Raw genomic sequence first — 22778 nt, 5'->3', positions numbered from 1 at the left:
AGTCAGCTGCTGTTTAATCGCTACACAATAACCGTCTTGTTAATGACATAAGAAACCATTGCCATGGTAATCAGCATGTAAAGTTTGCCCAACCTGCACCTGCTGATGCTGCCCATTCTGTCGTGCATCCAAAAGCCGATACTCGAAGCCAGAGGTTACAGGCATGCAAAGGGAAACCACTGCACCACAGTACACTAGCTCTTGAGAGAACACCTCCAGAGGTCGAAAAGGTCAGGTGAATAAGATTAGTAAGGAGTATTTGGAACAAAATGAAATCGCAACTCATTGCTGCAAACAACATGCCAGGTTGAAAGAGGATAATCTCACCCTTAGACACATATCTTGTCCACCAAAAGAAAAGACATTACAACAGAGATTTTTTCCCTCTTCCCCATCTTCAGCGACACAAATTTGAGGTTCTGCTACCTCTGAGAGGCAACCCGCTGTCATTGTAGGGGCTTATTGTCTCATCAAATCCATTTGTGAACGTAGCCATCTCTAACATTTACAGCAAAAATTTTAACTACAACAAAAATACAACTTCTTACAAGGAGAAAGCCCATTATTTCACTTCAGTTTCTAAAATCAGCCTCATCACATGAGCTCATGAAGAAATTAATATAATTTACTACATGGAAAGAATTCAGTTCTGTCCTAACAGCACTACTTATCTTGCCACAGCCAGTTATTTTTATTAATTGTGTTAACTTCTTTCAGTTTTCATGCATTTCTCAGTCTGTAGTTACTTGGTAGCCCAAGACCTATATTTTAACTACAAGGTGTCTCGGGCAAGGATCAGACTTTTCTTTTGTTTATACATTGCCTAATACAGTACCCACAGAGTCTTGAGACAGTGAGGCATTTTGGTGATGCAAATTGGTGAACAGGCATCATGACTGAAAAAACAATAGGGGAATTATAAGAACAAAAAAAAACAGGAAGGCTTGTCACTCAGGCACTCTCAGTCCCAGCTTTCAGGTCATCATAGGTAAAGCCAGAATAAAGTAGTTAATTAACCCAAAATGCTGCAGTATTTTATTACAAGGTATGTGAGTTTCACCCATAATGCTCTACCTATTTTTGACCTCTTCTTTCCTGCAGAGGGTTCCTCTTCCTGCTTGCCTTGCCGCAGGCTACATCATTCCCAGACATCCCCCACACAGGTACTCAACCAAATACCTTACTCACCCCTATAATTTTCCTGCTTGTTCCATTTTGTCCCTTAACCTTCAACTCTGTCGAGACTAACACAAAACACACCATTTATCCTAGTCCTGAAAACCCATTCAATCTTCACCGGCAAAATAATTAGTAAGTGTTGTGGATAACATTTTAGAAGCTTTGAGAAAAACAAAAAGTATTCATTCAACCTACTGAAACTAAGTCCTGCACTTCTCTTCTTTGACTGTAATAACCAGGATGTATGTATATGGGATCAGTTTGCCATATGGAAATGAGATACGTAGGTGAGAGAATCTCACATGAATCAAGCTCCAGGTCAAATGTAAGTTGAAGATGAGACTGATTTAGCATTTTTCTGAGACTCTGGAAAACTGCAGAAACAGCCTGAGACTCGGGCAGTTGATGTAAGTATCAGCCCTAAGCTTGTCAGAACTGCTTTACACCCCTGTTTTCTGATCCCTGAGACAAAGATAAAAGTTCCCATATGGCAGTGGGTAAGGCTAATCACTATTGTTTGTGCTATCAAGACAAGGTGTCTTCCTTCTAGGGAAGAGAATTCTGCACATGCCTTGTTTCTCTTCAGGCATCTAATTTAGAGATCTCACTTTTAACTGTTTCCTGAAGTTGGAGGCACATAACACATAGAACTAACATTAATTTAGAGACATTTAAAATGTGACACTAGTGGTTAAAGGTTAACAACATCAATACAGTTAACAGGAGGGGAACTGAGGAGAAGGGAAGCTACAAATTATTCATCAAAAATGCACTTACTTGTAGTAGCAGATATCATGGCCTGCTCGAAGCCAGTGAGGCCTGCCCAGGAGAGCTTCCTTCACTGAATACATAACGAGCTGCATGCCTGCATAAAACAAGATAGTTTCAAATGACATGACCTCCCTGGCTGGAAAAGGCAAGGATGGAGAGGAAAAGGGAAAACAAGAAGGATCATTATTTTGTCTGTGCTCTCTGCAGATAGCTTATGCAAAGTAAATACGTTTTCCTAAACCCCATGCTTGGTTCTGATGCAGCCATGTCAGTACAAAAAACACTGCCAGAAGTGAGCTGAATGGAGTTCATTAGAAAATAAATTATCCCTCTGGCCTTTGCAGAGGAGAGTTTCAAGCTGCTCTGTTTACAAGCAAACAGAAGAAGGGAGAAAAGAAAAGAATAAGAATCAACATATCAAACAGATCAGTGATTTGGCTAGTCCAGTATTTCATGCTTGGCTGCACCGTTATTGAATCCTTAAGCCTGCCACAACATTAGAGGCCTGTGGTGCACCTAGTAACACACCTTCAGAAAGCAACAAGCAAAACTAACCGTCCTAGAGTACAATTTTAAACTTTCCATTAGACCTAAATAATACTGGTTACGTTACAAATGCTGATAATGATACTATCTGTCTTTGTACCATATTATATCGGAAGATGACTTCTTCTTGACCTCCAAAATATTACCATTTCAGGCCCCGGGGTATGAGGCTCAGTCTGAACTGCGCACACATTTATTCCCAGCTCCGTGATGCCGGTCCATTTGCAGGCAGTTTTTCTATCAAATTCTTTCACACAACTGCCTGCCCCATTACCGGTACAGTACACCAGTGAAGCTCTCTGGACTGGGTGTCCCCAGCAAGGTGTGGGCAGCGCTGCAAGGAGAAACCAGACCGCCCCAGGTCAGTTCCGCTTGGTTCTGCAGCAGGCCTCACCACAGCCACAGCTAGGCCCGGCAGTGGCACTGGTGACTCCTCCGGGAAAACACAATTTAGAGAGGGTAAAACACACCCTTACAGATACTCCTGTCAGATATTTATGCACAACATAGTGCACAACCCTTCTCTTGACTGTTCTTGTGCCGTGAGGAGGTGGTACTTGAAAGTCATCCATCCTGATGATATATTTCCATATACATCCATTCAGTTTCCTGTCTTTGTTTAGGTTTCTCTGTTAATCTCCCCAGAGCTTTAAGAGCTGGCAAGTGTACTGGCAGCAATGCCTTTCCAGCTCACCTTTGGCTGTGGGGTAGCAGTAGCTAGCATACAGCTGGGAGTAACCTCTCAATTGCTGTTTTCTGAACCAGAGCCACGTACATAAGCCATCCTACATTTGGTTCCAGGACATGGGCCATAGTGAGCTGTGGGAGACACAAACCTGCCCAGAAGCCCAGTTCATTAGACAAGGAATACAAGGCTCAGGATCTACAATTCCGTAAACATTCTAAATTCCAGCTCCTGCCCTTCTCTGAGCACAAAGGCACATACACACTGAATTGCCTCAGAGCGGTGATTGATAGTGGTCTGCCATCTTAATTCAGTCCAAAAAGAAAAACAGCTTTTCCTCATGGAAACATTCAGTTTTAAAACACAAATCAGGCTTCTGAGAACAATATCAATATTTTCCAGGGTAGAATTTATTGGTGGAAAAAAAGGAAGGAGGGAGTTGGATGCCACACTTCCTGACTTGCTTTGCTCATCATCACAACTGTTTCATGAAATATCCTTTTTCGCTGGTGTGAGAATTAGATAGTGCCATCTAACTGAGATCAAAAGGGAAGGGAAGAAAACAGACTAGTGACCAGGAGCTGTGAAGTATTGACACCCATTACACTTTGGCACTACATCATGACTGGAAGCTCCTAGTCTTACAGCATGGGCATTAGTACAGGAAAGTGTCAAGGAAATAAAGCAGGAAAGCAATATCTTGTACCCATAGTTTGTGTAAATATTGTGCATGTGCTGGAAAAGGCGGTGAGCCTTGCTCAGCCATACCAGATAAGCTAGAGCCTGAGTACCTTCTCAAAGCAGCGGAATCAAACCACAGACGAAATGCCTTAACAAGCCATACAAAACCAAGCCATGGCTTAACTTCATTACATTGGAAGGTATTTTCATATTTTTCTTCCAAATAAGTATTTTTCATTATACGCTTCAATGTGCAAATCATGTCCAATTTCAGATATAAAAAATGAGGTGATAAATGCTGACAACAGCCAAAATAGCAGATTAACAAGTAACCTTCCACCAATAAAAGCCAGAATCTCTAACTATGGAGCCACCAGTGGCTGTATTGAAGGTGACAGTGGGTTTTGCAATGGGAAAGACCCCGAAGTACTTCATATTCAGACTGCTACCAGACACAGCACTTTTAATGGTGGTAATTCAGGGAAGCAGAATAAGATGACAACAAAAAAATTGTTTTCATTTGGGATCTATATGAATACTTGAACTCCAGCCCTTAGGGCTAAAGAGTAAGTGCCTTATAATTCATTATGCCATTCATCCAGACAGCTTCACAAATACAAGTGACAAGTCATTCCAGCTCCCAGTGCTATTTGTTTTAGGTACATTGATCCTGAGAGAGTTCCCCTTGTAATGCTGAAAGATGTATCCACAGAGCTTCAGAGGAATGCAGAGTCTGATATTAAGGACTTATTGAACATTCTGAGTCAGGTCTTGAGCTGGTGTAAATTAACACAGCTCCATGGAAACAAATTTTAAAAACAGCCTATGCCAGCTCAGAATTCAACCCACAATCTTCATACAGATAAAATAATTTCTCTACTAAAACAGGCATTGAAAGCTGGGATTTGTCCTGCCTATTTCTAAGCAATGCAACCTTTCTCCTTAACTATGGACTATGACAGGAGCTCAAAGACAGCTAGTTATTGATTTTTTATTTATTTTTTAAATCAGCAGAGGTTTTATGATGTTTGAAGACAGAGATGTCTTTCTGGATAAACCCAAGGAATCATGGATATTTAAGCATTACCCACATTTATTTAAATCTTAGAAGAGCTCTCCAGTCCTATTCTGCTCATTTAATCTCAGCAGATCCTTCTTCTCTCCTCTCCCAAACCCAGTGCCATTCCTTCTCGGTTCTGGTCACTAATCACAGAACAATGAATATTTTTTCCACAAATCCTCTCTCAATACTCAGTTCACTTCTCAGTCCTCTTGAGGATACAGAAAGGTCCTTTGTCAAATGTAAAATAACTCTTTCTGTGGATTTCAGGGCAAGTAAAATGAAACTTAAAGTCTCCCTTTTACTTATAGACATGGAAATTTTGAAACCTTTACAGCATGAAAAAGATATTAATGTGAACAGAAAAGTATCCCAATTCCCCAAAGACTCATACCATAATTAAACTGGCTATTGAACTTCTCACAGTTGATAATGTTGAAGCGGTAGGGAACTGCTAATTTCATGTCACGGACTTCAAAGTAGAACCACTGGTGATGCTGGTTGCTGTTCACATCTGCGTTCATAATTAAGTCATACTCAAACCTGTTAAGGAAGACAAAGAAACAGTGTCCATGAACACCCAAATCTGCCACTGAACCTGCCAAGAAGAGCAGGCTGTACAAACAAACTCATTAATAACTTGTAAGAGCCAAAGAGCTCCATCAAACCAGCAGCACCCAAACACATCATGAAATATTCATCATATTTCAGTCACACAAAAACTTCCTGGGCTCTACTTTCTTACTTCTTTTTCTTTCAGAACATATAAGTATTGGCAGGTGTCATAACTTCTGCATCATAAAACTTACTTCCTTAGCTGATCCTTTCAGAACCCAACAAAACTCCAGCATTTCATGCTGCAGACACAGCAGAAAGGCTGGCTGGGACACAGCCACTGCAGGAGTACTTACTCACGCACTTGGATGGCTTTGCGAAGGTTTCCCGATTCAAACTTGGAGAAGAATGTCAGACAGCCTGGAGTGCCTGGGCTTGAGTGACTGCGGTAAATCAAAGCAAGGATACCTATAGCAGGTTGCTTCAAAGACAAGTCCTCCCCAGAACCCTTTGTATGCTAGTACAAGTAATTGTAAGTTTTTGTTCGTTTGTTTTTAATAAGCAAGACCCTTAGAAGTAGCAAGAGATGAGCAAATCCATAATCTTTCCATTCAATGCAGCATCCTCTAATCTTGCTTAATAATTCTAAATCTCATCTCATTTTCCTTTCCCAATACTCACTTTTGTCCCAGTTCTTATTTACTTTCTTTATTCCAGTTACTTTCATGCCTGACTTATTCCCATTATTTCATTAATTACACAAGGCAGCTCTATGCAAGCTTTCCATTTACTCTTCCCACATCTATATTGTTTCCTTCTCCTAAAGCTTGGAAACCCTTAAAATCATCTTGAACAACTTCACAATTCTGTTGTTCAGGGTTGAACACAACTCTGATGTACATTTTCAGAAGCCTTTAAATGTACCACACCTTTCAGGGTACATCTACAGCCTATGACACTGGCAGTACAGATGCTCAAATGCACTCTCAGCAGAAAGTCTGTTCAGCCTAGGTGTCACTTCAGGGTGGGGATAGACTGTCTGGATTCATAGCTACACTTCCAAGCGCTAACCTGTTTGTCTACTCTAAATCAGCACGTGCAGTGCAGACATATCCAGGGGCACCATGCAGTCCCTTTGGTTTGTTGATTTTCTTATTCTGTCAAAAAAGTTTTGAGGCTCTCTTGGACCAATATACTGGACTTCCAAAATAAATCCTTTCCCCAGGGCCATGTACCAGGAACCTACTCTTCCATTAGATGTTTCATGTTGGGCTTTACCTCCTAGGTCACTTCTTGTATACCTTTATCTGAAGTAAATCAGGTAAACCATGTACTGAACTCCCTTCTTAACCCAGAACTGACTGTGCCCCTTAGCTGCAGCATTCAGTTTATGTTACCGACCTGGGCTCATCTAGATCATAAACAGTTCTGCCTATCACATCACATGGCTGGATTAAGCGGCGAACATCATCCAGTATTTTGTCCCTACAAAAAAAAAAAAATAATAATAATAATTGTAAGGACACTGTGAGAAGTCTCAGTACATGGTAGTCTTCTAGAAGAAATATGAAGAGGCTTAGGAAATTCTTTTGAAGGACTGGTAAGAAAGAGGATTTCCATGTGCTAATTCCAGGTGAACATCATCTGTATTTATTTAACCAAGAGAAAGCTCCTACTCCATTCCCATTACCACAGGTTTCCTTTTGGATTAAATGACTGATTCTGTACAAATTTTATTCTCTGCGGTATTCTGTCAAGTCTGATTTATCCCCAGTTCTTCCCAGTCAATCTCAATCTTCCAACTAGCCAGCCTTGCCCCGTGAGAAAATACCCTCTGTAAACTGTAGACCTAGTAAGGCTGTCTCACCATGAATCTTGACTCCAAATGAGGCTAATTTCTACTCTTTATTAAACTGAGGTTCTCTGATTCCAAAAGAAGTTTAGATGTGAAATGCCAGAAGTACTTTCTGACCTTTGCAGCAATCATGTTATGCCCTGAAGCATGATATGATGATTTCCATTTTAGCTGTATAGTTACACATGTTATTATAACCATAAAAACAAAGCTTTTAGAGCAACAGTGCAAGGAGATGGTAGAATGAATTTGCCTCTAACTAAGACTTTTAAATTTTATATTTTCGGCAGAAAGAATTCTCTCTCTAGAGGTCAGACATTAGTAGTCTTCACAAATTCCATTTGGTTACTGTTGATCAACTCTGAAGTTTAGCTCAGAGCCCTGATGTTCAGTCTCTGTTGTCTGGTAATAAATCCCTATGCTGCTAAAAAGAAATGTGAGGTCATTGCATGCAGCCACACATGGAACAGAAAAAAAAAAAAAAGAAAAAAAAAACTGTTGTTATAGGAAGAATTTTCTTTCTCAGCACAGCTTCAAAACACAGCTTTCCCCTCCATTGTAACCTGAAATGACATGAGAACAACAGAAACCTCTAGCAACGTGCCAGAGGGAAGACTTGTTTTCTTTCTTGCTGCATGTTGCATGCCATATATGTTGTCTTTTCCTAGAATTCTGAGCAGCAGGGAAGGAAAGCAACCAACTTGCCTTGTCCCGCCTGCTGCTCTCTGGCTCACGGAGGACTTTCCAGAGCAGTGGTTGCTTATACCCTTCACCACAAACAGGTGCATGTGCAAGAGGAGGAGAAGCAGCTTCTGGAGGACCCCATGAAGCAAGCAGAGAGCAAGAGACTCAGCAAGGAGGGACACAGCAGCAGAAGGGTTGACAGTAAGATTCCCAACAATAACCTGACATAGACACACAGATCTAAGGTGACAAAGGATTTTTCCTCAAAGAACAAGAGGGAACCTTTTGTTGCATGCACTAAAGGTGTCTGGATTAGAAGACTGAAGGTTAAAAAAATAATAATAATTTTTAAAAAAAGTATCCTGAAAGGACAGTCTTCTGTCTTTCCAAAGTGAACTTTTTCCCATTTGTGGGAAACAAATTTCCTTTCTTCAAGAATAAAACCTAAATGAAAGCATCCTGCTCTGTGGCCTATCTCCTTGTGGCAAACGGTCCAAAACTTGTTCTATAACTTCCTAAGAAATTCAGAAATGTGACAGTCAAAACCTAATTATATTAAAGCACAATCACCTTTGAACCCCATACCGCCGCTCCAACACAGGCTTGCCACAAGGCGGTGGCTGGTGACCCCAGAAATCAGGGAATGCCAAGTCTTTGTAGGCTGGTATGGACTTGATACATTTTGCCCTGGCTACATAGAAGTGAGGGTTATGGAATGGGATGTTCTCTTGGTGCTCCTCCAGAAGGTTTGTCACTATGTCTGAGGTCTCCAGTCTCTCTCCAGAACTAGGATCAGTTGAAGCCTCACATTCAGGATTAAATATTTTTTTGTACCAAGCATCCTCTTTTGGGAGAGGACGCAGAGTAAACACATGACTTTTGGCTGGATTTTCCTTTTCACAGGAGCCTGTATTTTGGACAGTTTCTATACCGTCTCTCTCTTCATCAATTATATCCCATCTGCATTTCTCTTTCTTTGTCCAGGTCTGCAGTGGAACTTTGAAATTCTTCTCTCCTGGATCTGGTCCTGCCTCTGTGACGCTTTGGTTCCTCCATCTGTAGTTTAGATGTTTCACAGAATTGTCACTTGGAATGAAATGAGAAGGAGTGGAGGGAAGATTCTCAGTCCTGTCCTCCAAGCTCTTGTCTTCTTCAGACTCTGATTCAAGCTCCTTTAAATTTAAAAAGTAGAAGAAATTAAAAGAAACTAAAGACAGATTGTTCCTCCTTCCAGAGGAATCATTTCAAGGAAGAAAGAAAATACTTACAAATCTCCCAGAACTGTACTTATCCAATAAGACATCCAAAGTAAACTCAGCCCATGGACCACCTGCCAGAATTTCTCTATCCACAAAGCTGTATCAGCAGTAGTCCTCAGAATATAAAGAGGATCGGACTGAGTCATCTAGATGAGTCATCGCCAAACAAAACCAATTGTTCTAACAAATTAGGGAAGATAATTCACAAAAGGCTGCCTTCCTTACAGCAGGCTAAAGGAGGTTAATCTGTCATGCAAAACTCCACCCCTGCCTTTACGCAAGAGTATAATTTAAACCTATTTAATTACTTATGGTCATAATAAATGTAACAGCATCATATGTATAGGTGATACATTAAGACAATGGTCCTTTCCAGATTCATATTTGAATCATAGCTTTGAGCTCTCCTAAATTCTCTGAGACTTTTAACGAGTGCAACGCCCTTCTTCATTTCTTGTCCCAAACTGCAATAGAGCAATGATTTGAACCATGCATTTCACTCAGTGGCAATGCAATCTTCTCCATCACTTCCTTCAAACCGCTAGTTGACAGCGTTTATTTTCCACATCTCATTCTGATCTTGATATTGCTGTTGAAACTGCCAGCAAAGATACAAATTATTATCTGACAGATTTCTCATGTGGCAATTGATTCAGTAGCACTTAGTTAATCCATATCCAGCCAAACGTGCGCTAAACAACATCACTCCCTTTCTATCAGTCTTGATTCAGGCCAATAAGCTGCAACAAAAAGTCTTATTTTTTTTTCCTCCAGTCCCATGAGACACCTAGGTTTCCTTTTGCAATAGTCTTCTGGTTCTCTCTTGTCGTTACTCCCTTTCAAGTATTGCTTAACCTCTTGAGCATTCAGAAGTAAAGGAAGGCATGCTATAATTGTACCTGAAAATTATGTAAAAGTTCTAGGCACATTGCTTCGTATTGTCCAAGCTCTTCCTCTGGCCGGTCAAGTACTGGCCTTGACCTCAATTTGTTAACATCTGTCTCCAAGTCATAATCCTATAAAAACAGAATTTAAAAAGTACATATATTGAACATGTCCCACAAAATGACTGCAAAAGTATTATTCTGCATAACATTCTCTGTTTCTAATGACACCGTATGTTTTACAACCATTTCTCCCATACTCATGAAGGTTGTTGAAGTCAATTCATGGAATGGAAAATAGAGGCACAAGAGTAGAGGCTAGATGGTGAAAAAGAGGAATTTGATGCTTTAATATTCAAGTACCTACCTAGAAGTAGCGTTAAAAACCCAAAAACTTAGTTTCCAAAAAGTATGTAAGACCCACTCACTGAAACTTGAACCTATTTATAAGCAGCTCAGCTTGAGAGGTTCCAAAATAAGAGACACCAACTGCCACTAATTCTTTTCAAGCGTATCAACCATTCTCTTTATGTCATGAAAACCAAGTATATTATTCCAGGGATAAATGGTAATATTTTTATTCAAAGAAATGGTAATTTAAAAAAATATCTATTTACCAAGAAAATTACCAAAATATATAAAAGGAAAAAAATGGCCTCCCAGGCTACTTCTACCTTTGATTTAGATAACCAAATGGTGTCTCTGAGCACCTCCTGATCAAACAGAAAGGCCCACCTCAGTATCACTGAGCTTGCAGAAACCAATTGCTCATACTTTATGTTTCTGTCTCAATTCTATTAATAACAATCTTTAAACTCTTGCCCAATCCATCTTCTATGCTCTCCATCTTTTTTTTTTTAATTTTTATATATGAAAAAACACTTTTAGATATTATCAGTGAAGCAGGGATAAGAATTGTATCTGAAACTTTTACATTCAAAAGCAACTGTAGAGGATCAAATTGATGTGCAAGCCCCTCCATATCAGATTCCAGAACCAAAAAGAAGCTGTGCCAAGCATTCCATCATTGCTTAAGTAACCAGGAAAAGATGAGGCAAGAATGAAAGATGGAGACATGACGTTATCGAATGGTCATTACAATACAGGATTATTTTAATAATTCAGCATGCATTCGTAAGTGTGCACCACCAAATGCTAGCAAAGAACTTATTCACTCCTGATAAATAGTTTCTGAACAGTTTCTAAACAGTTTCTGAAGCTGTTATCAGATTTATTTTTTTCCCCTGAATGCAAAAATGTCTATGGAGTTTCAAACCCTGAGGCACAGCTGTACTCAGAGCAGTTTGAACTGTTTTTTGGGCATAGTTGAAAGGGCAGTGAGAGCCTCTAAGCATCTCAGGTCAAAGTACATGAGGTCAATTCTAAAGGATTTACCATCAACAACATAACGCAGAAAAAACTTCAAACTTGATGTAGATCTGTTTTTGAGGTGGTAATTTTGATTTTTGTAGAATTGTATGAACAGTCACTGCTGGAAGTGTAGAGCCAAGTTTGTTTGTTTGGTATTACCCAGTATGCGTGGCTAGCTACAGACATGTTTGTAAACCATCTTAGTACCAGGAAATGCTGTGCAAATGATATCTCATACAAAAAGGTGATCTGAAAGTTCATTATTCATTCCCTTCTTGTTTTCCCTTTAGAAAGATTTGTCATGGGAGATGTATGACCAGCACACCCAACAAATAGTACTTAAAACTCATTCAGAGTAAACTTAGGCAAAAACAAACAAAACACTGCTCACTTCTACTCAGTAAATCCTTGTGAATAATGAAACAGAAGAGAGACATATAGGCTCTGTTTCTGAATGAATAACTAATTAAAGAAGGAGATAAATTCACAATAAACCTTATTCCTAATGAGCATCTTGACAAGCTCTAATATCTATCTGTTATCTATAGATAACAGACAGGAAAGTTAGGACACTATGGTGTGAACTAATGGTATTGTTTTATTTTGTTTCTGTTTTTACTTTTCTCAGTGGGTGACATATCAGTTTAATACTTGAAGAGAAAAAGAGGGCAACTAATGATATAGCTCTTCCACAGAAGTCTCAATCACATCTAATTAGACTTCATTTCATTTGCAACTTCATTTCTTTTGTTTTCCTTCCCCAAACACTTTCTGTGGACAAGAATTACTAGCATCATTCACTCATTCACATTTGTGTATGAGCTTGTATGTATCTTCAGAACAGAAGTTTGTACTCATCCTCAGCTGATGGTTGTTTTTTGTTGTTGTTGTTTTTGCCAGTTAGACCATGTCAGAGAACGCAAAGGGAAAAATAAGTATTGAATATTTCATTTTATATTTGTTTTTTGTGCAGCAGCAAATAAAGAAGGAATCTAAGTTCAAATGCCCCAGGTGTGGCCTAAAACATTTAACCTTTTTCTTAGGATAGGTGAATACAACAAATATGCTCTGATATGGGAAGAAAATGAAGGTTAGTGTTTCCTGGGTGATAATTCATTTATCCTCTACTGAGGATGATTTACACTTAGAGAAATCAAAGATCACTCATTTATGCCTGACTGTGCATGTGATACTAACAGTCACTGGGCAGTCTCAGGAATAGAGAAGTCACCAAACCTGTACCTGGGGTCACAAGCATGACAATTAATACAACAAACATGGGGGGCTCTTCAGTGAAAGGCAGTCCTTTCTCTTCGTTCAAGTATTCTTCTTTTATTATTCATACAGTGTACTTTATGAGACTACATACATATCTACATTCTCTGCTTATATGTTTTATCAGAATATCAAAATAGACAATGAAATGTTTTATTTTGCAGTATACGGATGATAAAGGAAATTGTTGTTTATATACCTACTTCCTCCTTACTCTCCACGTCGCCTTTATCCAGGTCTTTTTCTACCTCTTCCTCTCCATCACTTTCATAGTCATCTGCAGAAACAAAAAAGAGGTAGAGCCAAAAGGGTTCAGTCTAATATCCCTCTCAGGCCCTCCAGAGAAATATGAGCAGTCTCTCACATGCGTGGCTCACAAGCCTTCCAACTATAACCCATCACAACCTTGATTAAAGCAGATCCCATTTGTTAATCTAGTATAAATGAATTTGGCACTAAATCTCCCTGTTTTTAAAGCTCTATTCTCTTGGAATCAAGCACTGCCTTTCAAAACCATGAAAATATCACCGCGATATGGATCCAACTCATATTACAAAGCAATAGAGATTTTCTGCTTGGCTGCAGTGATATTACAGGATGGTCTTAATCCATGTTATCTAGATTAGGGTGTTTTACTGTTATCATCATTATAGTATCTGAGCATCTTCCATGTGAAACTGAAAACAACAGAGAAATTGCTTGTGTGTGTCATGGAGTTTGCTGTCTCTGTTTCTTTGGAGTGGCTGTCCTGCCTATGCCTGAGTTCTTATTTTCATCAAGTGCTGAAACATATCATTTACTCAAGCAATTTGCCTGCTATCTGCTTGTATTTTAGAAAGGAGAAAGGATCATACTTCCCACGATTCTTTACTGAAATAGTTGCAGGGCAGCATTATCCCCACAGTCATGCTCAGGTCATCCCCACAGTCATGCTCTTCCCTCTCTGTTGTTGTTGTTGTTATGGAGCAATGGCATTTCCAGCCTCTGCCATACCCTACCTGTTCTGTTATTATTTTGGATCATAGAATAGTTTATTTTATTTTATATTTATTTTTATATTTATATTTATTTTATTTTCCTTGGTCCTTTCAATCTTCTCTGATTTGTTCTCCTAACAGAATCTCCAAGCCTCAAGACGACGTGGAATTAGTTTCATCCCTGCTGAGCGCCACTGTAGGCCACCAGACTAATTTTAATTACAAAACTCAGGACTATGCTGCCAAGGCTCCCTTCCCCAGATCCCACATTTAATTCTTATGTCATGCTCCTTTTCCTCCTACCAAAAGCACCCTTCAGCAATTTACCTTCAAATCCCACACACGGAGGTTCAGTCTTGACATTCCCAGGAAGAGGGAAGGAATAGGAACTTCTTACTGACACCACAGGCAGAGGCTCCTTGGGGTAGCACTTTCTTAGAATCTGAGTCACAGTGGTTACGATAGGATCCAGATTTTTGCAAGACAAACAGTCCTGTGAACCAAAGGAAAGCAATGTTAAGAACTGGTTGTTTCTTACTATCGTTCTGCCTACTGCACATGATCTCCAAGAGATGTTCTTCTAATCAGAACATGCATTTGTGATACGTTTTCATCTTCTTCTTTTGTTATTTGTTTGTTTTTGTTGTTTTTTTGATTTTTTTTTTTTGAGGTTGGGGGAGGGCATGGAAGCTTAAAACTGGTAGGTGCACTACTCAGAAAACCATTCATATTTCCCCCCCCGTACAGCGCATCTATTGTATCTATACAGCCTCCATCAGATTGATGAGTCTATGCAGCATCCTTCTGAAATTCACAGCTTATACCACGCTTATGAGCATGCTGATATCTTTATCAAGTTGGAACCATGGCTTAGCCCACCAGAACAGGAATGTAATTCAAACAGCATGAATGCGCTATAAGGCGAAAAAGAAATATTAATATAATAATTCTAATACCATTTAAAAGTGTTCGCCTCTCTTCAGCACAGTTAAGTGGAACAGACAAAAGGGCAGAGTAGACACTTTGGGCCACTGTCTCACAGACCATAGTTAGGACACTGGCTAGAGAAGAAAAACTCAGCAGAGCAAGGAATGGGCCAGAAGAACAAAGTGCTTCTTAATAAGCAAGAACAGGAAAATTGCTGTGTTGATTTTTTATTTTTTTCTCCAGGATTTTATTCTGTTTTCTCATGTATGATTGAACAGCATTAAAAGATTCAGTGGGATTAACCAGGATTCCTGTAGGGAGACTAGAAAAATCATCTACTGACATGCTTACAAGACTCACTACAAGAATCTTAATACATATTTCTAGATCTCTGGCTGTTATGAACAAGGGTGAGAGAATAGACAATTTTGAAAGATCTCCAATGAAAGTCCTATTGTGGCTAGAGAAAAAGACCAAGGACAAATGTTTTCTACTTCCAGCTCTTCAATTTATTCACTCTTTCATATGGTGCTTGGGTGCCTTAGTTTGCTCATTATTGAGAGAAAGATAAGAAAAGTTTGTCTGCACTTGGGAACAGAATAAATCTTGACTCTAGTTTACTATACTACATAGTTTACAAGCCATATCTTACTAACTAAAAATGTTCTGTTTTTACTAGAACACAAGACTGTAAATGACTGCCTTGGGCTAGCCATCTTTACTTATTTCAAAGTGAATTGAGCAAGTCAAGAGCAAGACGTTCATACTGACAATGAATTTCCACACGTGGAGTTATTCAAGAATACTGTTTTGAAAGTCATTTTTCTGTATAGCAAATTAACTTACAAATGTAAACAAGCCTCCAGATACCTTACAGGGAATCTGTGGGGCTGCTTTCATTACTGATCATAAATTGCTCTGAGATTCCAAGATAACATGGTTTACGGGTGACTGCAAAGTGTTGCATCACTGTATTAGAAAGCATTTTTTATTTTGACAACTGAGAAATAGAGAGGAGGTTGTTTTGTATGTGTGCAAACTCTCCCATTTACTTTGTAGTAGAATATTGTGAATGAGGAAAAAGTGAATCCTCAGCACTGAAACCTCATGTAAAGCTAACCTGAATTCACAGGATCTGCTTTTCAGCATCTGCAGTTAATCTTTCCACCTTTGAAGCTGTAATGTTCTTACCAAGATACTATGATATGTATGTGATATATGCAAAAAAAAAAAAAGTCTTCAATATTACACTAAGTCAAAAGTTATGATACCAGATGATACCAGGAATACAGAGGGGGGTATAGAGTAAAGAAGAACATGAGTGACATCTCATATGGCTGCCAGACTCCTCCTGATGCCTCGTATCTTGGAGAGACACTGTAAGACTGACAGTATGCCAAAGATAAAAGGAGAGAAGGTTGAGCTTTGAATCTATTAACCTTGATAATTCCTCTTCCAAGATCAACCTATTAGCACACAGTAGAAAAGAGTAACTGGGGGCCCCTGAAGCTGTCATTTCTGCTCCACTTCTAACCTTGGGAAGGATTAGTGTTCTCAGTGTTCACTGGATACTTAGTATGTCATTTCCTGTTCATTTGCCCAATGTGACCCCATGTTTGCACTTTTTGTGGTGTTGCTCCTAGGCTGAGCTATCAGGAGATGTTAGCTCAGAAAGGAACAAGGGCTGTAGAAAGCACTTAAGAGGGAATAAGCTGACATCTACCTTCAAGCAGCCATTGCCATGCACCCTACTGAAGTTTCTGCAGACCAGGGATTCTCCATAAAAAGAGTCCGTACTCCCTGCAAGCTCTGCTGACTGTGGTCACCTGAAGGGAAGGTGGGAAAAAAAGCCTGCCATCCTATCATCTACTGCTGGTAAGAAGTATATTTGTCACAGGAGAACAGTTCTCAATAGCGATAGAAACAGTGGAAGAGGAGATACACAGGATATGAAGGCAATGAATTTTCTAGAAAAGGGGACAGGTTTATCATCCTGTATGTGATGGTTCTGAAGGGAGATAATACACTGGCCATCAAGAATGACAATGAAAACACTCCTTGTGGAATCACATGGGTCAAGAACTAAAGGATTCTCTGTGCAGGACTTCTCCAAAGGAGGCTAAGCAAGTAAGCTCAGGACTATATCATCGTTCTTTACGGACCTACAATGTCTTTCCCAAGATTAAAATTGGGCCTCTGTAAAAGCAGTTCATGCACTTTGGAAGTTTAACAGTTGGACTTGATGATCTTAGGAGTCCTCTCCAACCTAAATGATTCTATGTTCATCATTAACAAGAGTCTGACTAAATCAACACTCCTTCATGGAAAAAGTGATTCAGTGCAGTTATCCATCTGAATACCCAGAAAGAACTATGTCACAAAACCCCTCAAAAACTCTTCTGTGGAGACTGCACTGTGCTTCAGGAGAGGCTGTCCAAGCAGACAGCAGGATCCACAAGGGAGGAGGAAAAAAATCATTAAAGAGTGAACTACAATTTCTGTGAGGCTCAGCAGAGATTAAAATTAGTTGTAAACTGAAACATTTTCATTTGACTGAAAATTGTCAATACTTTTTATTTAGACATTATCATTTTTTTTTCATAAATGTTATACAAATCCAGAATAAGACCAGCACTCCCTGCAGGACGAAATGTCTGGTTTTCAATAGAACTCTACACAGTGAGATAGGACCCAGCACTATCTACCAATCCATCTCACTTAAGCACAGGAGCACCATTTACCTGCACACTCATGAAGAGAATCTCCATACCTCGGGAACCAAGGAAAGTCTCCCTGCCCAGCTGGATGTTGGTGATGTGCTTTAGGCAGAGCAGGAGACCCCTACGAATATAGATGTAGTTGTTGGAGACGTCATTTTGATGCCAGTCTTGATAGAGTCTCAGCAATCCACCCAGGTAGCCTCTGTTCACTGCCCGTCGGCTGTTAGATTCTGAAATCAAAGAAAAAAGGCTGACAGAAAAGGCTGAAACTCTCTCGACTACTCATTTTTTTTGATAACCATATGGCTACTCGGTGCTTAGAAACTCAGATTTTTACAGCTCCTCTTTCTCACCTAATGGACACAGCTAATTATCTTGTTTTGTTAGAGAGTTTAAGATGTTCTTTGTTAAGTATGAGCTAGGTTCTTGGAATTGTACAGAAATGTCTTCTGTCTAGGTGGAAACAATTGCTCAGAACCCTAGAGAACAAAAGTTTTCCTTTAAGCAAACCAGGGCTGGCATAGGCACAGAGCTCTTATCTCCTTCCAAGTGCTAACAAACCTAATCCAGATCACAGCACCATAAGCATTTCCAAAATTAAGGAAGATCCCGAGGACTGAAAAAAGCTAAACAATAAGATTAGTTGACAGCCCATCATATAGTCTTCGTATAGCAGTGTATTTCAGTCCAGACAAAACACCTTGATGAGATCAACAAAGATCAGAGATCAGGTCTTGAAGCTGTACTGTCACAGCCAGTGAAATTATATTTAACTTCTAAACCCATCCCACACATACATGTATAGTGAAAGCCATGAGTCAACTGATGCTGGACAATCATAGCCCTTCTCCTAAAATCATGAGGCTAGATAAAACCCACAGTATTTAAAAGTTAACAAAACACCAACATGAACAACAGCAGTTTGGGCTTCTTTTCCATTTCTTTATGGTTCTGAAAAAGTTTTAAGTAATGTTCAGATCACGCTTTAAAGGTTTTACTTCACAAAGATGAAATATATATATATTTTTTTTTAAATAAAAGGTAGTTTTATAAAAATATAAGAGGAAAGATGCAACGTTCTCTTAATTGTGTAGCTTCAGGATATGGGGCTCTGAGAAGATTACAAAACTTGTGATAAAATATAAGTTCTTCCACACGACTACTCTAAAGCACATCCCTTCACCCACAGTGCCCCCTTCCCAGCCCCACAGGACGAACATGAAGCCATACCAGACTCTAGGATCCCATCCTTCAAACCTACCCTGCCTAAACATACTTTCCCAACTGGTCCTGACACTCTTCACTGTGACACATATTAGAAGCTGTCAGAAGCTCGCTAATCAACCAAGGGGCCAGGCAGCATATGCAAGACTGGAGCTCAGCTCCTTGAATACCGATCAGCATTTGCAGCTCACAACAGATGGCTCTTGGTATGGATTCTCCAGAGCTAGTAGGCTCCAATTCATTTCCAGTTCATTAAACAGAGTGCCAGAACCTCTCACACCTGGAACATTAAAGTCATCAGTGAAGATTTACAGGACAGGAGAAGAGAAAACAGAAAGGGGTAAGATTCTGGATGAAGAAAATCAGTAAAAAGAGAAGCCATGGAGAGAATAACGAGAAAGCAGCTAGGAGGCAGCAGACCTCAATCCCAGCAATGATATGTGAAAATATTGGAAAGGGAAAGGAAGATATGTGAAGTCACCTCAATTTGCTCTCCGCAGTACGTCGCAAACTTTACCTCGAGATGATATTGGAGGGCCTACCTGGTCTCACCCTGCATTTTTTTCTCTACCTTTGCCGTCACAAGGCAGAAAACAAATGGTGTTCCAGACCAGCAAAAGTCTGCTAACTTATTGTAATCCTGCTTTGCATCTTCACACCATCCTGTTGATGTTGACACGCAGCTGCACTGACCTGCATGTCCCACAGGTATTCCTTTCTTATACCTTATGCACAGCCATGCCAGATACCTCCACTGCGGTCCACATCCCTCTGTAGCACTTTATCCCCCTTTTAACCTTCTCACACTCTCTCTACCAGTACAGCCTGTATTTTGGGGCTCAGTGGTGGTTAGCATGTAGGTCATCCTTTTCCTTTGACCTTCACTCTGTTTCTTGTTTCTATTTGTCTTTCTGCTAGAACACTTTAATTGCTTGAGAATCCCTTATCAATCCCAATGATTTTATTCATGATTTCCTGTAATCCTCAACCGGCTGTCATGTTTACTAACCTGTAGGATGACCTGCCCCTTAAATCAGTCAATCTTCCTTGAAGAATTATTCAGAGAGCTCTGTAAAAGTTGATAAGTATATAAAACCTGACAAGAAGAGTCAGGCAGTGCAAGGTAGGGACAGTTTAGATCAGGCTCAGATCCTCCCTTAACTGTTCAGAGGCAGATGAAATTGGACTAGATTTAAGGATTTACAGCTCCTGGCATTCACCACTTGAAGTCCAAGCTTTCTGTGTCAATGTTAATAGGGTGAGGGAAATATCGGAAAGCACCATGCGTAGAGCTGCTTGGGGAAGTTAAATAGAATTCTATTGTAGATAGAATAAATAGATAGAAAGTGTAGATATCCTGTAGATAGAAAGTGTGTTTGGGAGGTTTTCCTCTATTTCAGGTAAAAATTTCACATTTGGATTCTAGCTCCATGGGGGGCAGAAAACAACTGTCCCATTGCTTATCAGTCTTATCGTTGGATGAAAAGCACAGAGAAAGCTGAGCAAGACAGTTTTATTTGTTTCCCTCATTTTTTCCATATAGTTTTTAAGAACAAAACAGTCACTTTGAAAAGTGAAGCTGAGGCAGTCTGTTCTGCAAGAAGATGGGAGAGGCAGGACTATGGTTCCCTCAGCACTTTGATCAGAGGCAATGAGAATTACTTAACTGAAAGGGCAAGAAAGCATTCATTTTGTTTCTCTGTCTCATTCCATTGATTCTCTTCTGCTCTCCTATGTTTTCAGTGTTTTTTTCTTCCATATTTTTTCAGTTGTATAGTCAATAAAGTAGCAAATAAATGAAGGAGGAAGTATGCCAAGATCTCCAGAAGGCAGAATGGAAAAAGGAGGCCTCCCCACCTGTCTGTGTCTGTTGGTGCCTCCATCTATGGATCCACCTGCTTGTGTATCTGTCTATATATTGGCACAAATACAGATGGTGGAAATGAATCATACAGGTACAAGCGGCACTGCACAGATTTGTAGGCAGCAAGAACTCAGCCCTCCTGGAGCGAATATGCATGATCCATGTGGTTAAGTGGTAAAACATCCTATGACTTTTTGACCCTTTTTATTTGGTTGATTTTTTATTTTATTTATTTATTTATTTATTTTTAAGTCTATTACCTTTTTGGGTCTGGCAAGTATGTTCAGCCAAAACAGAAGTTCTCCTTCTGGGGAACTTACAGGAGTGCCCAGGCATGACACTTCGTATTTTAATTCATGCTTGGTTGGTCAGGCTTATGGCATCCCTGAGAACGGGTTAGTCTTCACCACCTTCCCCTAACCTGCCACTCACATACTGTTTTCTTTACAGGAGTTTCAGTTCTACCCACTGAGACCTGGACAGGCAATATGAAAACACGCATTGTGGTCTTAAATTCACCGCACATCCAGAATTGATCATCCCCTTTGACTTCCAGGGCAGTGCTGTTAACCATTGAAAATAGTTGTGTTGTGATGACAGAGTAGCTGGCCTGAACAGTCTGTTACGTTAGCTAAAAGCATGTAACGTAGATACACAGCCAGTATGTGGACATACCAAACAGAGATGCACAAAGATTAACAAAGGGCTTACACTACAAAGAAATCCACAGTTTTGAAAGAATTTTGATTTTGTGTTGAGGGTCAAGGACAGATTCTTAAGCCAGGGTTTGAACTTATGACTGACAGTGTTTTTCTGAACATTTCTGAAGCCTTTCCTTGTATCCCAGTCCCCTTTGAAGTGTTTGCCAGGAACGCAAGGACCACTGGAAAACATGCAGTATATTTAATCACAAAACTGAATTACAGTCATCCGGAAATATGATGAGCAATGCACTGCTTACCAGGCAGAACAAAGAGATATTTATCTTTCTGTCTATCTATTTAAATCTTTGTTGATGCCACTCAGCTGATTCATTATGCCAAGAGAATACATTGCTAGGGTTTGGAGATAAAAATGCTCTGCTAGATTAACCCCATGGCCCCTAAGGGAGTGAAAGGAGTAAGAAAATCTCCAGTTCCCTTACTCTGCTCCACATATTCTATCTTGGGAACAAAACTGTGAATAAAAAATGCAAAACACCTCCTACAGCTAAGTGAAAACATCTATTGTATTCTGTCATTGTGAGACCACTTTTGCTGGAGACAAACATTAGGGTTCCCTATGAAAATCAAATTTATTGTCCTCAGATGAACCCAGTCACCCATCAAGTGGTGGGATGAGTCCATACCCAGTGGGTTTTACAGTTCCTGCAGTTCCAGCAAGAAGCTGGTATTAGGTTCAGCTCTTTCAGAAGCCAAAAACTAATTATGCCCTGTAAGCTTCACAACCATCCTGAGATAGAATGCACTGGAGCATTTGGAACAGAAGTATCGCACTTGCACAAAGGTAGAGGTAGGATTTGCAAGCAAGTATAAATATTGTGTCTGCTTCTAGACCAGGAATCAGCCATGAGCTTAATATCAGTACAAGAACAATCCATTCTTTCTGCTCTGAATTTTTTTAGCTCCAGATTTTTTAGCTCCAGATACTGGCCAGTTTAGCAGCAATCATGCAAATTGTATCATGACATGATTCTTCTCTAATTGGCCTTTGTTGCATTATTCATATATAAAAATTAAGCAAGTCAGCCCCTTCTGAAATTTTTGAACTAACCCCAGAAGGAAAGTGACCTTCAAAAAGATCCTTTCCTCCTTTATTTTTCAGTTTCATAGCATCCTCTGGTTGTAACCCAACAGAAAGCCAGAAATCCAAAAAAAAAATTAGCTCAAAATTTCCAGGTTGATTTTTCCTCAAAGTGGTTTGAAAGAGTACCAGGAAGGATACTAGAGTTTGGGAAACTTCCCCAGATTTGGCCACTGAATTTTCTGAAGCCTGATATTCACTAGAGGCACAAACACTGCCTATGCCAAGACACAGGCAGGAAGCAATCACTGCTAAGGATGTCAGAGACTAGTGTGGCTTTTATCAATTTACCTCCCATTATACCCACCCTCAGGAGCAAAACAGTGGGAAGTTGCCATGCGCTGGGAGCTGAAGCAACCCTTTTTCTCTAGGGCACTGGATTAATTTCTGCCTGGGACATCTCTATGAATGAGCAGCAAATCCTGAAGAAGGAAATTTAAAGGTGGTTCAATTTCCCT

General features: G+C 39.8%; 1 protein-coding gene across 1 annotated transcript in view; it reads right to left on the bottom strand.

Annotated features, from left to right (window-relative positions):
• The window catches only part of AGBL1 (AGBL carboxypeptidase 1), a 308283-nt gene that overhangs the window by 217329 nt on the left and 68176 nt on the right, over window positions 1-22778 (bottom strand). The window contains exons 8-16 of the mRNA XM_083849719.1: window positions 17451-17659; window positions 14110-14275; window positions 13009-13082; window positions 10175-10291; window positions 8587-9188; window positions 6879-6962; window positions 5834-5920; window positions 5317-5465; window positions 1957-2044 (exon numbers count right to left, since the gene is read on the bottom strand). Coding sequence (XP_083705845.1) covers window positions 1957-2044; window positions 5317-5465; window positions 5834-5920; window positions 6879-6962; window positions 8587-9188; window positions 10175-10291; window positions 13009-13082; window positions 14110-14275; window positions 17451-17659 — 1576 coding nt within the window. The remainder of the gene's footprint in view (window positions 1-1956; window positions 2045-5316; window positions 5466-5833; window positions 5921-6878; window positions 6963-8586; window positions 9189-10174; window positions 10292-13008; window positions 13083-14109; window positions 14276-17450; window positions 17660-22778) is intronic.

Source organism: Anser anser, assembly GCF_964211835.1.
Source record: "Anser anser genome assembly, chromosome: 10".
NCBI classification, from domain to species: domain Eukaryota; kingdom Metazoa; phylum Chordata; class Aves; order Anseriformes; family Anatidae; genus Anser; species Anser anser.
Note: the sequence above shows the minus strand (reverse complement) of the source record. Positions and strands in the feature narration are given on the sequence as shown.